Consider the following 14553-nt stretch of genomic DNA (forward strand, 5'->3'; position numbering starts at 1 on the left):
GTTTAAAGTGAGGACAGGCATATTTACTTTTAAGACAATGAAAGCTGAAGTCCTAGCTGTGAATGGGTGATAAGAAATTACTGTCTTGTTAGCATGCTTCTGGCTGTCCTGTGAGGTCTGTTAACAATCCCAGGAATTCTAGGAATTTCTTTACTCTTCATTTGTTATGCTTGAAGGTTTCTAAACATTTAAAAAACTAGTAAATTAAGATAACTCCTTTTTCCTCATACTATTATGTTGTATTTTCACTGCATCTTGTAGGCATCTATGTTATCCACTCATATCTATATAGAAAATAAACGGGTTTTGTCACAGGGATTGTTGGTGCTAAAGATCTGATTAGAACTGAGTATTCAAATGTATGCATAGTTGTAGCCTATTAATCTAAGCCATGGTGGGATGCTGGGGTGGTGTATCTGTGTGCTGTTTTGAGGTGATGTGGGCGGCAGACCATTTAATGGCCTGTGGTGTTGGATGTTTCTGTGAGCCCTCTTTTGAAACAGCTTTGGGTTTTTTTCAGGTTTTCATTAAGTGCTGCAGAGACTGCCCTCTGCTGTGCTCCTCACCGCTGTTTAGGACTTGTCAGCACAACTGTGTTGAAACTTTATAGAGGATACAAAATATGAACAGAACGTAGAACATAAATACTATGTTACAGAATTGCTTAACTGACCTCCACAAGTATTTTAATTTTTTTTGTCTAGCTGTGACTTTTAGCAATAAGCTTCTTTAAACTGACTCTAGTTTGTTTCTGTTGTCATTCCCTCTCACCCCAGCTGTAACTTTATTCTCCTTCCTATCCATTTTTCATTTGATCTAAAAAGCAGAAATTAATGATGTGTAAGTAGTAGTGTCAATTTAAAACAGAGGGAATTGTGGTTTATGTTTATTCTTAGTGTTTTCAACAATTGTTTCAAATCTCAGTCAACTTAGGAAGCACTTTGTTAGTGTAACTGAAAAGAAAAAATGTTGATAAATGCAGTAGAAAAAAAGCTTCATGTGGAGTGATTCTGTGCTATCACGTGTATGGCTTGACCTGTGCTATCAATTTTAGCTGATTAAAGGAGCTCACTGTTGCTATGCTAACCAAGACAGGCTGCTGCTGATAGAACACGCAGCATTTGGCTTTCACAGTGAGATGGGCAGGAATTTAAATAAGCCTTAATTGTTCCTTCCTCTTCATACAACTGCTGCAGAGGTATCTTGCATGTATTTTACTGCAAAGGTGCTGTTGCTGAAAGGAGGTCTGAGTGAGGTGGCTGCTGATTGACATTTTGTACATCTCCTGTCGGTGCCTGTTTTTCATGGAAAACACTTAGTCCATATCTGTCTTGTAGGGAGTCGCCTTGTGTCTTTTGAAGTTGATAGTGTAGGCCCATTCTTGAGCTGTGACTTTTTTGATTGGTGACATCGCATTAACAGATAAACAAGTCTAATAAAATCTGATGTCTTAAATAGGCTACAGTTCTTAGCTGTAATACCAATGTGATATAAAAATGTGCTTATAATGTCCCAGGTTTGCAGGCTGAGCAGTTTGTTTATACTGTTTATAAAACTGGAATCTAACCTTAGCATCTAAATTTTCAGTTTCATCAATTTTCAGTTTCATTTCAATTTCTCTGTGCTTTGATGCTGCAAATTAACATTGCTTCTGTCCTGGTACAAATGTAACTTAGAAACTGCTAACAGTGAAAATAATGATCAGTCTGAGGGTTTAGCCCTTTTTGCTGTTGATTCACATATCTTGCACGTTTAAGTGAGCATGGAATGCTGAAACCTCTTGGCATGTCTGAGAGCCCTTTAAAATTCACATGTTGTACTGAGTTACTCTGCTTGACAGGTGTTATAATGAACTCTGTTTTGACATTATTAAAACAAGTGTCAGCTGGATATTAAAGGAAGAGTTTGCTTCCAATACTAGAGTCTGTGCTAGAATATCTAGTTATAGGAAAGAATAGTTTAAATAATAGTATTAGACTGAAAAAACAAACCATGCCAGAAAGTAATTTTCTTGAACTTGTTACAAAGCTAGTGTAAAGATTCTTTTTTCATTACAGATTTTTTTTTTGGTAAACTAAAGACAAGAGAGATCAAGTTGCCATAAATTTTCTAACTTTTACTTATTTTTGCAAAACATCATCCCATTCCAGGCCATATCAGTTATTTCAGGTACTGTTAAGAGCCATTGGAAACATCTGTGAAGTATTTTCTGTCATAAACTCTAATCTTTAACTATCATCAAGTATGGTAGTCATTTTTATGCTGTGCAACATGATTTGTGTTGTGCTTTTCTTTATGTAATTACTTTGCAAGTTTCCTAATCTTGCAGATTCACTGAAATCCCATTGAAGAAAAAATGCTGCATAGCAGATGATGCAAGGAAAGCTGGGAATTATTTTTTATTTTCCTACACTGAGCTTCCATTTGTAGAATTATTGAAGTGTTTTACTTTGGTACTTTGTGATTTTTATGGCTTAGGTTTTCCTTGCCTAGAATCTGAAGTACAGAAGACACACTTTTATGTGAGCCATTAATAATACATGGCAGAGATCTGTAGCAGTTTTATGATCGTATTTTATTAGTAGTTCAGGTATCAGGAAACATCTTGTATGTGATTTTAAGCTAATTTCTAATCCACTTCAGCAACCTAGAATTCATCTTCCAGTTGTTTTTAATTAGTATTTTAATACACCATGTCTGTTGTAGTATATGGCTTTAAGCTGATGATAAATCCTTGCACTGTGCTAATGTTTAATATCTATTTCTTGTGTTTATATTAAAATTACAAATGTAGGTTGGGCTTTTATACTCTAATCTGTGCCAAAACTAATGAAATTTCACTGGTGGTAAGCACTGAACTTCCTTGCAGTCGTTCAGAATTTGCAGCTTTAATGAATTTTAAAAAGGAAACTATCAGGTCTAATCATACTTCTAGCAATGAAAGAATTTTAAACACTGCTGAAATGTAACACACAACCTCAGCCTCCAGAAAATGTAATTTTTGCTCTTTGGAAGTCACTGAAGCAAAACAAATTTAATTTTACTGTACAGAATTTAGTTGTTAAAGCAATTAGGATTGCTATGCACACCAGCCAGAGTCCCCAGGAAGCAAGTGAAAATTTAAACCACCTTAGAGCACTTCTATTTCAGTCTCTGTTAGTATATATTTTATTCTAGCATCTGCCTTGCACACCAAGATTATTGCATTTATTTATGTTGATTGTTTTACAGAGCTTTTGGGGTCTGTGCTTTGTTTAGTGTATGTAGGATGTTTAAAAAGATGATAGGAGCCTGACATTGTGAAGAATGAAGAACGGTGGCTTGTAAAATACAGTATTTTTGAGAATAGTTAGTATAGTTACTAAGACAGTACTTGTGCTTTTTCTTTAATTTTGCTGTTATGAACTTGCATCAGAGATATGGTTTGTTTGCTGCTCATAATTACATCCCAGTCAGAATTTTATATGATGCCCACTGGTGTTCAGAGTGAATGAAGTGCAGTTTTTTAACAGCTTTCATAACATTATCAGTTTTTACAAGTCTTCCTGTGGAGGCCAAAAATAAAAGTAATCTGTGAAGAAGAGACTTTCACATACACTCTCCAGGACTGTGTTGGTAAGACTTGTGATACGAAGTTGGACTGAGGGAGTCATAAATCTGGTTTATTTTGAAAAGCTCTACATGTCATGTGGAAACACCGAGATTCCCCAGTTAGATATCAGCAGTTCAAAGCAAGATGTTCAAAGCCATGATTTAACCCTATCAAACTTTGAGCAATCAAGCTGTGTAACAGACTCTTGTACATATCTAGAAAGTATAGGAACTGCTACTACCAAGTTCTGAAGTGGAAAGGAATGATCTTAGTTACAAATGTTATTATATGGATTGTACATATGAAGTAGTAAAAAATATTGTTATTGAGTAAGTTTGCAAATTTTTCTCCATAGAACTAAATATTAATTTGGTAAAATAAGCTTCTCTTGCACTGAAAATCTGTTTTATTGGCTAATCCACAATTTGCAGACAACAGACTTCCATTATTGTTGCTGTCACAGAACTTTTAAAATTGCAAAAGGAACCTTCAGAAAGAAAAACCAACAGAACAGTTTCTGAATTTATTCATCTTATGACTTTTGATGCCATGCATATTGGTTAAAATAAAGTTTTCTGTTCCTAATACCTCCCTTAAGCTGAATCTTATTGTTCAATTTCAGCTATGCCACACCTTAATTTGAGAACCAACTTAAAGGTTTTATCAATGTAATATTTTACATTTTGCATCCTTAGGACCATTGTGGAGAGGGACTTGAGAGGTGATCTGGGTTTTTTCTTTCCTTACATGATTATTTAATTTATTGCAGTTGGGCAGTAGCATTTTTCCAAAACAGTTGGAGATGAGGATTTGTGCTGTCTGATGCAGACCTGAGACAACAAGGAGAGGAGCTTAGGTTTGGAAGGGGTCACCCATTATCAGAAGTTCTTTGATTAAAGGAAGTTGTTCAGCATTCCAGATTTGCAGCATGCTTATGCTTTTATGGATTACCAGCTCGTTATATCTGGGGTCAGCTTTTGTGTATTTGGTTTGATGTTTCCATAAGGTCAAATTTTAGGTTGCCTGATAGTATGATATTTTGTATCATCTTTTGTATAGTCTGAGCATTATTTTTTTGCTGTACTGTTTAGTGCTGGTTTTAGAAGTATCTAGCTTTTTGGGATACCAGAAATAATTTGTATATAAAATGCCAAAATTCTTAAATTGTCACTGTGGTTTTCTGAATGTTGTTGTTAAAGTGTGACTGCAAGAGAGCTCTGATTTTCTGTAGCTTTCGTGGTTTTTTTAATTTGATTGACTCGGATCTTGAATACTGAAAGTAGGCAGCTATTATCACAGGTGACTTAAATGTCTTGGTACCTTGTTCAAAGAATTTATATGTCCTTTGTGTCTTGCACGCGGTTTGTACTGAAAATGTGAGCAGTGTTACTAAGGTTGCCTGTTACTCCAGACCATATTTTTCTCTTGTCTTTAATCACATTATTGAACTAAAGAGATTTTAAATCTCCTCACTCTATATACAGATATGAGTTTTTGGTGGGCCATTTTTGTAGCTGGCACTTGAAATTTGATGGAGGATATGTAGCTAATCCCACTGTAAATATTCTTGACCAGCTTTTAAGCCTTGGCCATCAACTCAATTTTCTGATAATTCTTTCTGATTAAGATTCACTAGAGAGTGTGACATCACTTAGCTTACACACGATTGAGTATAAAATTGTGTTTTACTTCTTATGCGTCCTCACACCCTGTTTTTCTTTTTTAGAGCTGATTAAATAGATATTATTCATCCCTCCAGCACCTTATTCATTGTTTCAACACCTGTTGGTTGTACTCTGTAGACTCAGGAATGTGAGTTTTCTTTCAGCTTGTCAGAGTTGAAAAGAGATGAATGTAGCTTTGAAAAGTTTCAGTGTTCAGACAAGCTATGGCAAATACAATTTGAATTTAAAAGAATTTGTATTATCTTCAGTCCACAGTTGAAATAGTGGTCTTTGCAATTTTATTGTTCCTAATGAGGCTTCCTTTTTGGGGATTGGTATTTCTGTACAGAGAATTTGCCTTTTCAGAAGGGGAAGTGCAGCTTCCTGAGGATCATTTTGCTAAATTTTTATCCACCTTTCTCTGAATTTCACAGAACTTTTTCTTAAAGTGGTGTTTTATATAACCCTGTCTAAATGCTAATTTTATGTTGCTTTATTCTTTGAAAAGCTGTTCTAAGTTGGGCACTAACTGAAGGATTTACAGGCACTGAGTAATTGTGGGGTACTTGCAGTGCTAGCCCCAGTACCATGCAGGTTTTGATCAGCTTTTTTTCCCTAGTTTTTTTTCTGAATGTGTGAATGCTGATTATTGGATGTTGAGCAGTGGAGTGCAATTAAGTGTCTTATAAGGGCACAAAAAGAATTTGTACTACCACAGAAATGCTTTAATTTAATTTTCTTATCGGAAAGATTTTAGTAATAACTATTTTAATAGCAGGGGCTAGAGATTAAACAAGTAAGGGAAATAATTTTGTTGTTGCTGTATGCTGTGTGCTACTCCTCATGGAAATGAAAAGCTCTACATTTTTAGAATTGCAAGCTGGCAAAAACTTGTGTAGGAGTTTCTATTGCTTCTCCTCCCAAACAGAATTATAGATATTTAATTTTCAACTTAATTACAGCATAAACATCCTTCTCATCCTCCTCCAAACACAAACATTTGGTATAAGAATGTAGGTGATTTTGGGTTTTGGTTTTTAGGGTTTTTTTTCTGTCTTGGTTCTTCCAGTGTGTAATAAAACTTAGAGATATTTCATATTATTTCCTTTCAGTAAATTAAAAAAAAGTGATAAAGTGTAACTTGAAAAATTAAGTATATTGATGATATGGTATGCAAATGTTTGTTAATTTGATGACCTTTTAATTGGACAGATTGTGGATAAGGATCACTGACACAAAGGCAGTGTGGTATAAAACACACACTTACATGTATTATATGTAAGAGATGAGTGTTTATATTTATCAGGACACCTACGCTCTTTAGCCTGAACCATCAGGAATAAGAAACTAGATTATGGTAGTAGTACAACTACACACTACTACTGTGTAGTGTAGTGGAATGTCATAGTTGACTGTGGAGATTAATTATTATTCTCTGTCAAATCTGTATGTCTGTACTCCCACACAAGGATTTTAACTCTTGTATTTAATCCTTCCTGCTTTAATGCATACCTATGGGAAGTATTAAGAGTAGCTGCTGAACAGAATTGTCCAAACCCTTATCCTAGGACTTTATCTGTACTTGTAATTGTGTAAGTGCAGCTCCTGTCTGCTTTAGATAGTATCTTTTGGATTAACTCTGTCAGATCTGCCTTCTCTGAATCCAGGAAGCAATGTTTACATAAAATGCCTCAATTTATAAACAATAAATGCATATATCTTTGCTTGTGTTCAGCATACTCAGCTGCTTAGGAACATGTTGTTTATAACAAGTTTTTCATATTTAGTGTCTGCAGGATTGTAAGCATGATTTGTGTTGGAATTTTTAAAAATGAAAGTACAAATTAAAACTTGAGTGAGAAATCTCTAAAAACTGTTTGTAAGTACAGAATCACCACGGTTTTCACTTGGGAATAAAAGAGATTTTGACATTATTTTGATGGTTTGTGCTGGAATTTTTAAGAATGAAAGTACAAATTAAAATTTGAGTGAGAACTCTCTGAAAACTGCTTATTTGCAATTGTGTTAAGTACAGAATCACCACAGTTTTAATTTGGGAATAAAAGAGATTTTGACATTATTTTGATGCTGTTCATTATTGAACAGTGCTCCTTTTCTGACATTGGCATTTGAAGTCTACCGAAATATGTGAAACAGATTTGTGAGGATTCTGTAGTTCTTAGTAGGGGAAGAACCACTATGTAAATTTGGATGCAAAGTTCCATTGTTCTGATGCCTGGGAACCTTAGGTGTTTTCTTATTTGTTGAATTACTCACTAATTTCTTTTTTTTTTTTTAAATATCTGTCATTAGATTTTCCTCCTGGATGCCTCTTCAAGTGTCTTGTGATGGAAGGGAAATATTTTTGAATCTATAATGGATTTTACACAATATCGTAACACAAACTGGCCTAATAGCAGCATTTTGGTTTGAAGAGCATAAGCATAATTACAAATAATCATGACAACTTCTCATATGAATGGACATATCACAGAAGACTCTGACAATGAAGCAAAAAATGTGGATCTTGTGTCTCCTGAGGAGCCTCAGAAGCACAGAGAAATGGCTGTTGATTGCCCTGGGGACTTGGGCTCCAGGATGATGCCCATGCGGCGCAGTGCTCAACTGGAGCGAATCCGCCAGCAGCAGGAGGACATGAGGCGCAGACGAGAAGAAGAGGGAAGGAAACAAGAACTGGACCTTACTGCTTCCATGAGGCTAAAGAAACTAGCACAAATTCCTCCTAAAACTGGAATAGATAATCCAATATTTGACACAGAAGAAGGGATTGTTTTGGAGAGTCCTCATTACACTGTGAAAACACTAGGTAGGTAAAATGCAGTGAGTGGGCCAATGGAGTAAAGATTTGTTTGATAGTAATGCTCTTTTAGGCCACTGGAAACCTAACTTAGCTAATTTTTCATAAACAAATTTAAAGTCTTCTTGTCCTTCAGATTTGTTGTGGTTTGGGGTATTTTTATTTAGCCAAACTTCAGGCTATGTGCCTTAGCAAGTGACTTTTCAAAACTGATCCATTTGGGGAACAGTTAAATACCTTGTGGATGATAATTAATTAAGTTAATGTCTCTATCTTCTTAAGACTGGGGAAAACCATGTAAGTAATACCCAATTTTATGGTGTTTGATGAACTGTAGACCAGAATAAGGAATGAATAAACACAGATTGTCATTTAAAATAAAAGGTTGTTGACACTTCAGGGAGAAACATGCTAGTGCATTTTTCCCATTCTGTCTTGCATTACCAGCTGATAAAAATGTTGCACCAGTACATCTCTTAAAGTGTTGGTGTTGATTATGAAAATCTGCTTAGGCATTGATGAAAATGTAATGTTAATAATTTTTAAAGAAAATGGATGCTGAAATATTTCATTTCATAGTTGTAATTGTTTTAATTATGGTTGTTTAGAGAAAGGTTAGAAACTTTCTTCCTCAAACATAAGTATTTTAAATAAAATGTATGTCATTGGAGTGAAAAAGATGCACTGGGAATCCGTGGAAGTCCCATTCAGTTTTCAAAATCCATACCTGTTCAGAGATCCAGAATGCTTTAAAAAGGCAGCCTTTTTTTCTGGGTTGCACCAAAATTCCTTGATTTTTTTTTTTTCTTTCCTGTTGGCTGGTAGTTGAGAATGCAGAGTGAAAAATAGCTATGAAATTGCTAATTTCTTCTTTTTTACTTCACCTCTAGTATTTGTGTGCCTGACCAGCAATTCTGCTAAAGACATGTCTCTGTTCTATAACCTCTGGTAATCCTTATTGTACAAATCCCTCTTTAGGAAAATTTAGATTGAAAGGGTCATCAGGAAGTCATCCTGTTCAGCCTCCTGTGGAGAGCAGGGTCAGTTACAAACAAGGAGGGTGTACCTTTTTTAGTGCAGGGCTTGTCAGCTGAGAGATCTCTTTGAGAGAGGCAGATTCCGTAGTTCACTTTATGACATGTTAGGTATTTGATTGTAAAATTCTCTCCTTAGAGGGAACACAAATCAGAAGATACAGAACAAAAATCAGAAGATACAAAAATGGATGTCAGTTGGGAGTTGTTTAGCCATGGTGGCCAAAAGCTGTGAAGACTGCTGAAGGAATTGGAAATTGAAGCTAGAGAAGGGAGGAAAGTGTGACTTGGAATTAGAAAGCTGGGGCTAGGTTTCATGCTGGAGGTGCTGAGATCATGGAGGGAGGATTGGTGCAAAGCAATGGGCAAAAAGCAGCTACCCATGGAAGCTGGCAGGGTTGAGAAGTGAGTAACATACATCAGTTTGACATACTTGAGAACTAGCTAGGAGCTGGTGTAGACTGAAGCTGTTTGAACAGGAGAAATAACAGTGGAAGAAATTACTGTGGTGATGAAGGGCAGGTTTTGAAATCTCACAGTGGGGAGTTCAGAAAGGTACTAGCTGTGGGAGAAGCTGAGCGATTGTCCAAGCATTTGTGAAAAGCTGGAAGGAGGAAATTAGTTTTGGCTCAGCAAGAATAGAAGATGGGAAATTGGTATTGAATGGAAGCTAGGATTCTTTGAATACTGGGTGTAAGAAGAGAAATGCCAGACATCATGGACAAGAAGATTATGGAGGTGTGTGTCTGTGGAAAGTGATAAATTAGGAAATAATACATGGTATGAGGTTCATCTTGAAGAAAAAACTTACTGGGAGACTTGGTCCACTTCTGTAATCGAAATTTGGGTCTTGTAATTTGGATCAGTAAACTTAAGATTTAAGAAGAGAGGATTTATAGTTCAGCATTCCATGAGCCAGCAGTGCCCTTGTGGCCAAGGCAAATGAGACCCTGCCTTAGGAAGAGCATTGGCAGCAGGTCAAGGGAGGGGATCCTGCCCCTCTGCTCAGCCCTGACCTGGAGCGTGTGTCCAGTTCTGGGCTCCTCAGGATAGGAGAGACAGGGAGCTACTGGAGCAGGTCCAGTGAAGTACAACAAGAGAGCAGCTCTTCTGGAGAAAGGCTGAGGGAGCTGGGCCTGTTCAGCCTCAAGAAGAGGTGACTGAGAGGGGACCTCAGCAGTGTCTGTGAGCATCTGAAGGGAGGGGGTCAGAGGATGGAGTCAGGCTCTTCTTGGTGGTGCCAAGCAAGAGGACAAGAGGCAATGGGCAAAAACGGATGGCAGGAAGTTTCACCTGAACATGAGGAAGAACTGTGCAGGTGATCAAGCACTGGAACAAATTGTTCAGAGAGGCTGTGGAGCCTCCCTCACTGGAGATACTCAGGACCTGTTTGGATGCAATCCTGTGCAGTGTGCTTTAGGATGACCTGTTTGAGCAGAGAGATTGGACCAGATGACCCACTGTGGTCCCTTCCAACCTTACCCACTATGTGATTCTGTGATTAAGAGTAGTGCTTTTGATTATACACAGCTATGATGTTGAATTGTTGCAAACATAGGAAAAAATAGTTCTAAATAAAATACACTGGTTTTTTAACCTATATCGTCCCTAAAGAATTTGTATTCAGTCATTAGTGTTGTCAAAAACAGAGTTAAAATTTAAATTCAGTGAAGGGCTTCTGCCTTCAAAATTTTCTTCTGCTCTTAAGTGTGTCCTTTTTCCAGTTTCTGGGTTAATCTTTATAACATTTTTAACACAGCATCTGGTTCTTCCCTCTTTCCACTTTTACTGTCCAACTTAAGGGGCTTAGTCACATTCACAAATCTCTGAGATTAATTAGGAAAACCCCAAATAAAACTGGACAGCTGCTACTGAATGACAGAGATGTTCAACTATCCTTCTTTGATATTTTTCAAAACACTGATTTTAATTTTGCTTTTGTGTGTGTATGTGTTAATCTGTAGAGCTTCTCCTGAAGATACATCTTATAAGTAACAATATTGACCTAGGTGTCTGTATTTATAGTTTGGAAAATGTTTTGTGAGTGCCAGTGTCTAGTTTGGCAGATCCTTGCCAATTCTTTAATGTTTTTATCATCATAAAAGAAAACAGACTAGATTAAAGAAGTTGGAATTTATATATAAAAATAAAACAAGAGACTTAACCAAAAGAATGCTAAAGGGCATGTTTACTATCAAAACAGTATATGATTTAGACAGCTGTTTAAATGGAAATAATAGTCTCTGCCCCTAGCACATGTGCATATAAGTTTTTATTGGCTTTTTCACAGCAATATGCTTCCATAAAATGCAGACTTCTTTGGCTTCCTACGGTTCATTCAGCTAATTTTAGTTAATTGAGTAACTGACATTTCATGGAAGTAAGCCTTTCTGAAGTAAGCCTTTTCTGGCTACAGTGATAATTATTTTTTTTAAGCTACCTATTTTTTGCTTTTATACCTTGGCCAAAACTTACTTATAAATATATTATAAATAAACTTTCTGAAATACTGTTTTATCCAAAATCACTTTTCCTAGCTATGTGATTTAAATTATATTTGAAGCATTACAGTACTAGTACCAGCACACAGATTACTCTATAGAAAAGTTTGGGAACAAAGACATTGGTGCTGAGATATAATAAAACCTATCTTCTTAAGTTTGCTCTTGTTAACTTTTTGTTTAAGGTGATAAAAACCATCTATTTTATTTTCTTAGTTTTCTAATCTAACATGTTAAGCTGTGACTGCACATCCTCCCCTGCAGTTGCATACTTTTGCCCTGGCAGTCTTTTGATTAATGTGTATATCTCACAGTGCTCAGTCACATTCCAGCCATTTCATAGTCCAATGGAAAAAGGCTGCAGCACTTCATGCAAAAGAAGACTTGACAAAATCCAGTATTTGATTGCTAATTGATCTGCAATTAAAAAATGGACTTTTTCTGCAAAAGAACCCTGACTTTTATGTGAGTAAATGCAGATGTTAGTCTTACTGAACTTATTTTTCTTCAAGACAACCCTTTTTATAGGAAATATCTGGAGTCTTTTGTTACCTGGTGGTTTTTGTATTGTTACCTGGTGGTTTTTGTATTGTTACTTTAAAAAGACTGAAATGAAAAAAAAAAGGAAAACCAAACCCTGCATCGTAATCTCACCTATGATAGTCTTCAGAAGCAGGAGTCTAGAGAGAATTAGGCATGCATAAAGCCAGATTTGTGTGTGGTTTTATGTGTGGTTTTTTTATTAAACAAGTGACTAGAAAATGGAGTGTTACCTTTTGAGGAATACTTCATTTCACTCCTTTGGAGCATTATTTCTGTTTTATAATTGTGTTGAGGTGGGTATTTGTTTGCTGTTTCGTGGTGGGGGCAAATCACTTGGTATAAAGCTTTGGTATCCAGCAGATGAAGCCTCAGTGTAGCAGGGAATTAGGCAGGGAAGAGAGTACTGTGGTAGTATGTAAGAAAGGGCAGCACAGAAGGAACTAGCAAAGGGCTAAAAAGAGAATATGCAAAGACATCTAGGAACAGGATGTCTTTGTTGTAGATACAGAGTAAGATGTCTGTCTTCCTGTATGGACTCATATCTTACATGCAACATGTATTAGAATTGTGTGTGTGTGTGTATATGTGTATGAATTTGAATTTTCAGATATATAGGAAAGAGTTCAGGAATAATGGAGTAAAATAATTAGGAAGACATAAAAGAAGCAATTTTCTTTTCTAGTATCTCACTGCTTTTTGAATCCAATAACCGTAACAAATAGCACTTGGAGTTAGTACGTTTTTTAACCAAGCAGGTGTCAGGAGCTATACAATAACATCTGTTTCACATACCTTTTTTTTTCTTTATGCTTGAAAATAGTGCACTTCCTTAGACTTAGGCAGTTGAGTTGAAGATATACTTCAGTACTGTGCATTCTCCATTAAATGAGAATTTTGCCAGCTGACAATGTCCTATTTAGCAAATATTCTCACCTGTGGAGTGTTCTTTAGCCTTCTCTCCAAATGGCGTTTCTCCCAGTGTGATAAGCAGTATATTGTGTATACAGTTTCCTAGTGAGACATTGGCTACCATAATTAGCGTTGTGAGCTGTACTGGATATCAGCAGTGGAATATCCTGCACATCCAGTATCCAAGCTTTCTGTGCAGCTTTTGTCCTACTGCCCTTTGTTCCCTTGGTGGTTACAGGAAGAAGTCCTTGACCTTTGGTGGGTAGGATATTTGGAGCATGTGTGAAATGATTTTGGAGGGGTTTTATTACTGTTTTTTTTTATTGTCTTGCAGACAGTAAAGTACAAGAGTAGCAGCCCTGGCTTGTTTGTTTCCTTTTATAATACAGAAGACTTAACTTGAAAACTCAGATTTGACAGCTTGTGTGTAGATATGGTTTGCCCAAAATTAAAACAATTCAACTTCTTGGAAATGCATATTTTATTATGCTTTATGGTTTTCATGTGCCCATTTATCAACTATTTTTTATGTTGTGCCAAAAATTTTGAGTCTAGGCTTGTGTTCAGTGTACTGGTCATGTTAGTGATCACTATCTACTGTGATTTTTCATGTTAAAAATGCAATTTAGCTGATGTCCTGATAGTGTTCCTGATTTTATTAGCTCATAATAAATAAACAAAGGCTGCTAAAACTTTAAAATTACTCTCAAAGCTGGTATTTTGTTATCAGTATCAACTGACAGTTTTAAAATTTGGGATTTTCTTTACTGTTCATTTTCTTTAAACACCAGGGTTCAAAAGTTCTAGCTTACTTGAATATATTAAAATGTTAGCTGACCAGCTGCTTGTGGCTGAACAGATTTTTTTTTCAGACAATGTGTGAAAACATGTGTGTTATTTAAGGTTCAAAACATGCTTTTCTTTTCTTGTCTGCTTCAGAATTTCTTACCTGGTTTTGATTCATATTCCTTGTTTTAGGTGGTTTCTGAAGTACTTAATTGTGAGAAGTGACTTATTTAGCAGAAATTTGATTTGGCTTAAAATAATATAAAAGTCCTTGAAAAGCACTTGTAAAGCATCGGATCACTTCTTGAAACTCCAGAATGTAGTACATGTGTAGTATTCTGCAAACATACAGAAACTGGTTATTAAAATGTTCAAATATTTTACTGCCCAAGCAGAACTCATATTCATGTAGGTAAAAGATGTGGACTTTCTTTTGCTGTAGATACTTTTCAAAACTCATAGATGTTCGCAGATGATATTTTTTCATCCTTTTTATTTTAATGTGCTAAGACTGAGCATAATTTTATGTTTATTAAGTTGGATGTGGTTTACTTATCTTACATTCATTCTATGAGCAATATATAGTTGAGATACATAGATTTCTACCATATATGATAGGTACACACAGAAAGGTAAACCAAAGTATCAGTGAATATTTGGGGCATCAAGATGAGCTTAGCAATAAAGTCTTACTACTCTTACTGAC

At 35.9% G+C, this 14553-nt stretch overlaps 1 protein-coding gene across 1 annotated transcript in view; it reads left to right on the forward strand.

Moving 5' to 3' along the window:
- The window catches only part of PALS1 (protein associated with LIN7 1, MAGUK family member), a 56065-nt gene that overhangs the window by 20335 nt on the left and 21177 nt on the right, over positions 1–14553 (forward strand). The window contains exon 2 of the mRNA XM_039704729.1: positions 7570–8083. Within this exon, the coding sequence (XP_039560663.1) occupies positions 7717–8083 (367 nt within the window). The 5' untranslated portion in view covers positions 7570–7716. The remainder of the gene's footprint in view (positions 1–7569; positions 8084–14553) is intronic.

This window comes from Passer montanus, unplaced genomic scaffold, assembly GCF_014805655.1.
Source record: "Passer montanus isolate IOZ18808 unplaced genomic scaffold, ASM1480565v1 scaffold18, whole genome shotgun sequence".
Lineage (NCBI taxonomy): Eukaryota > Metazoa > Chordata > Aves > Passeriformes > Passeridae > Passer > Passer montanus.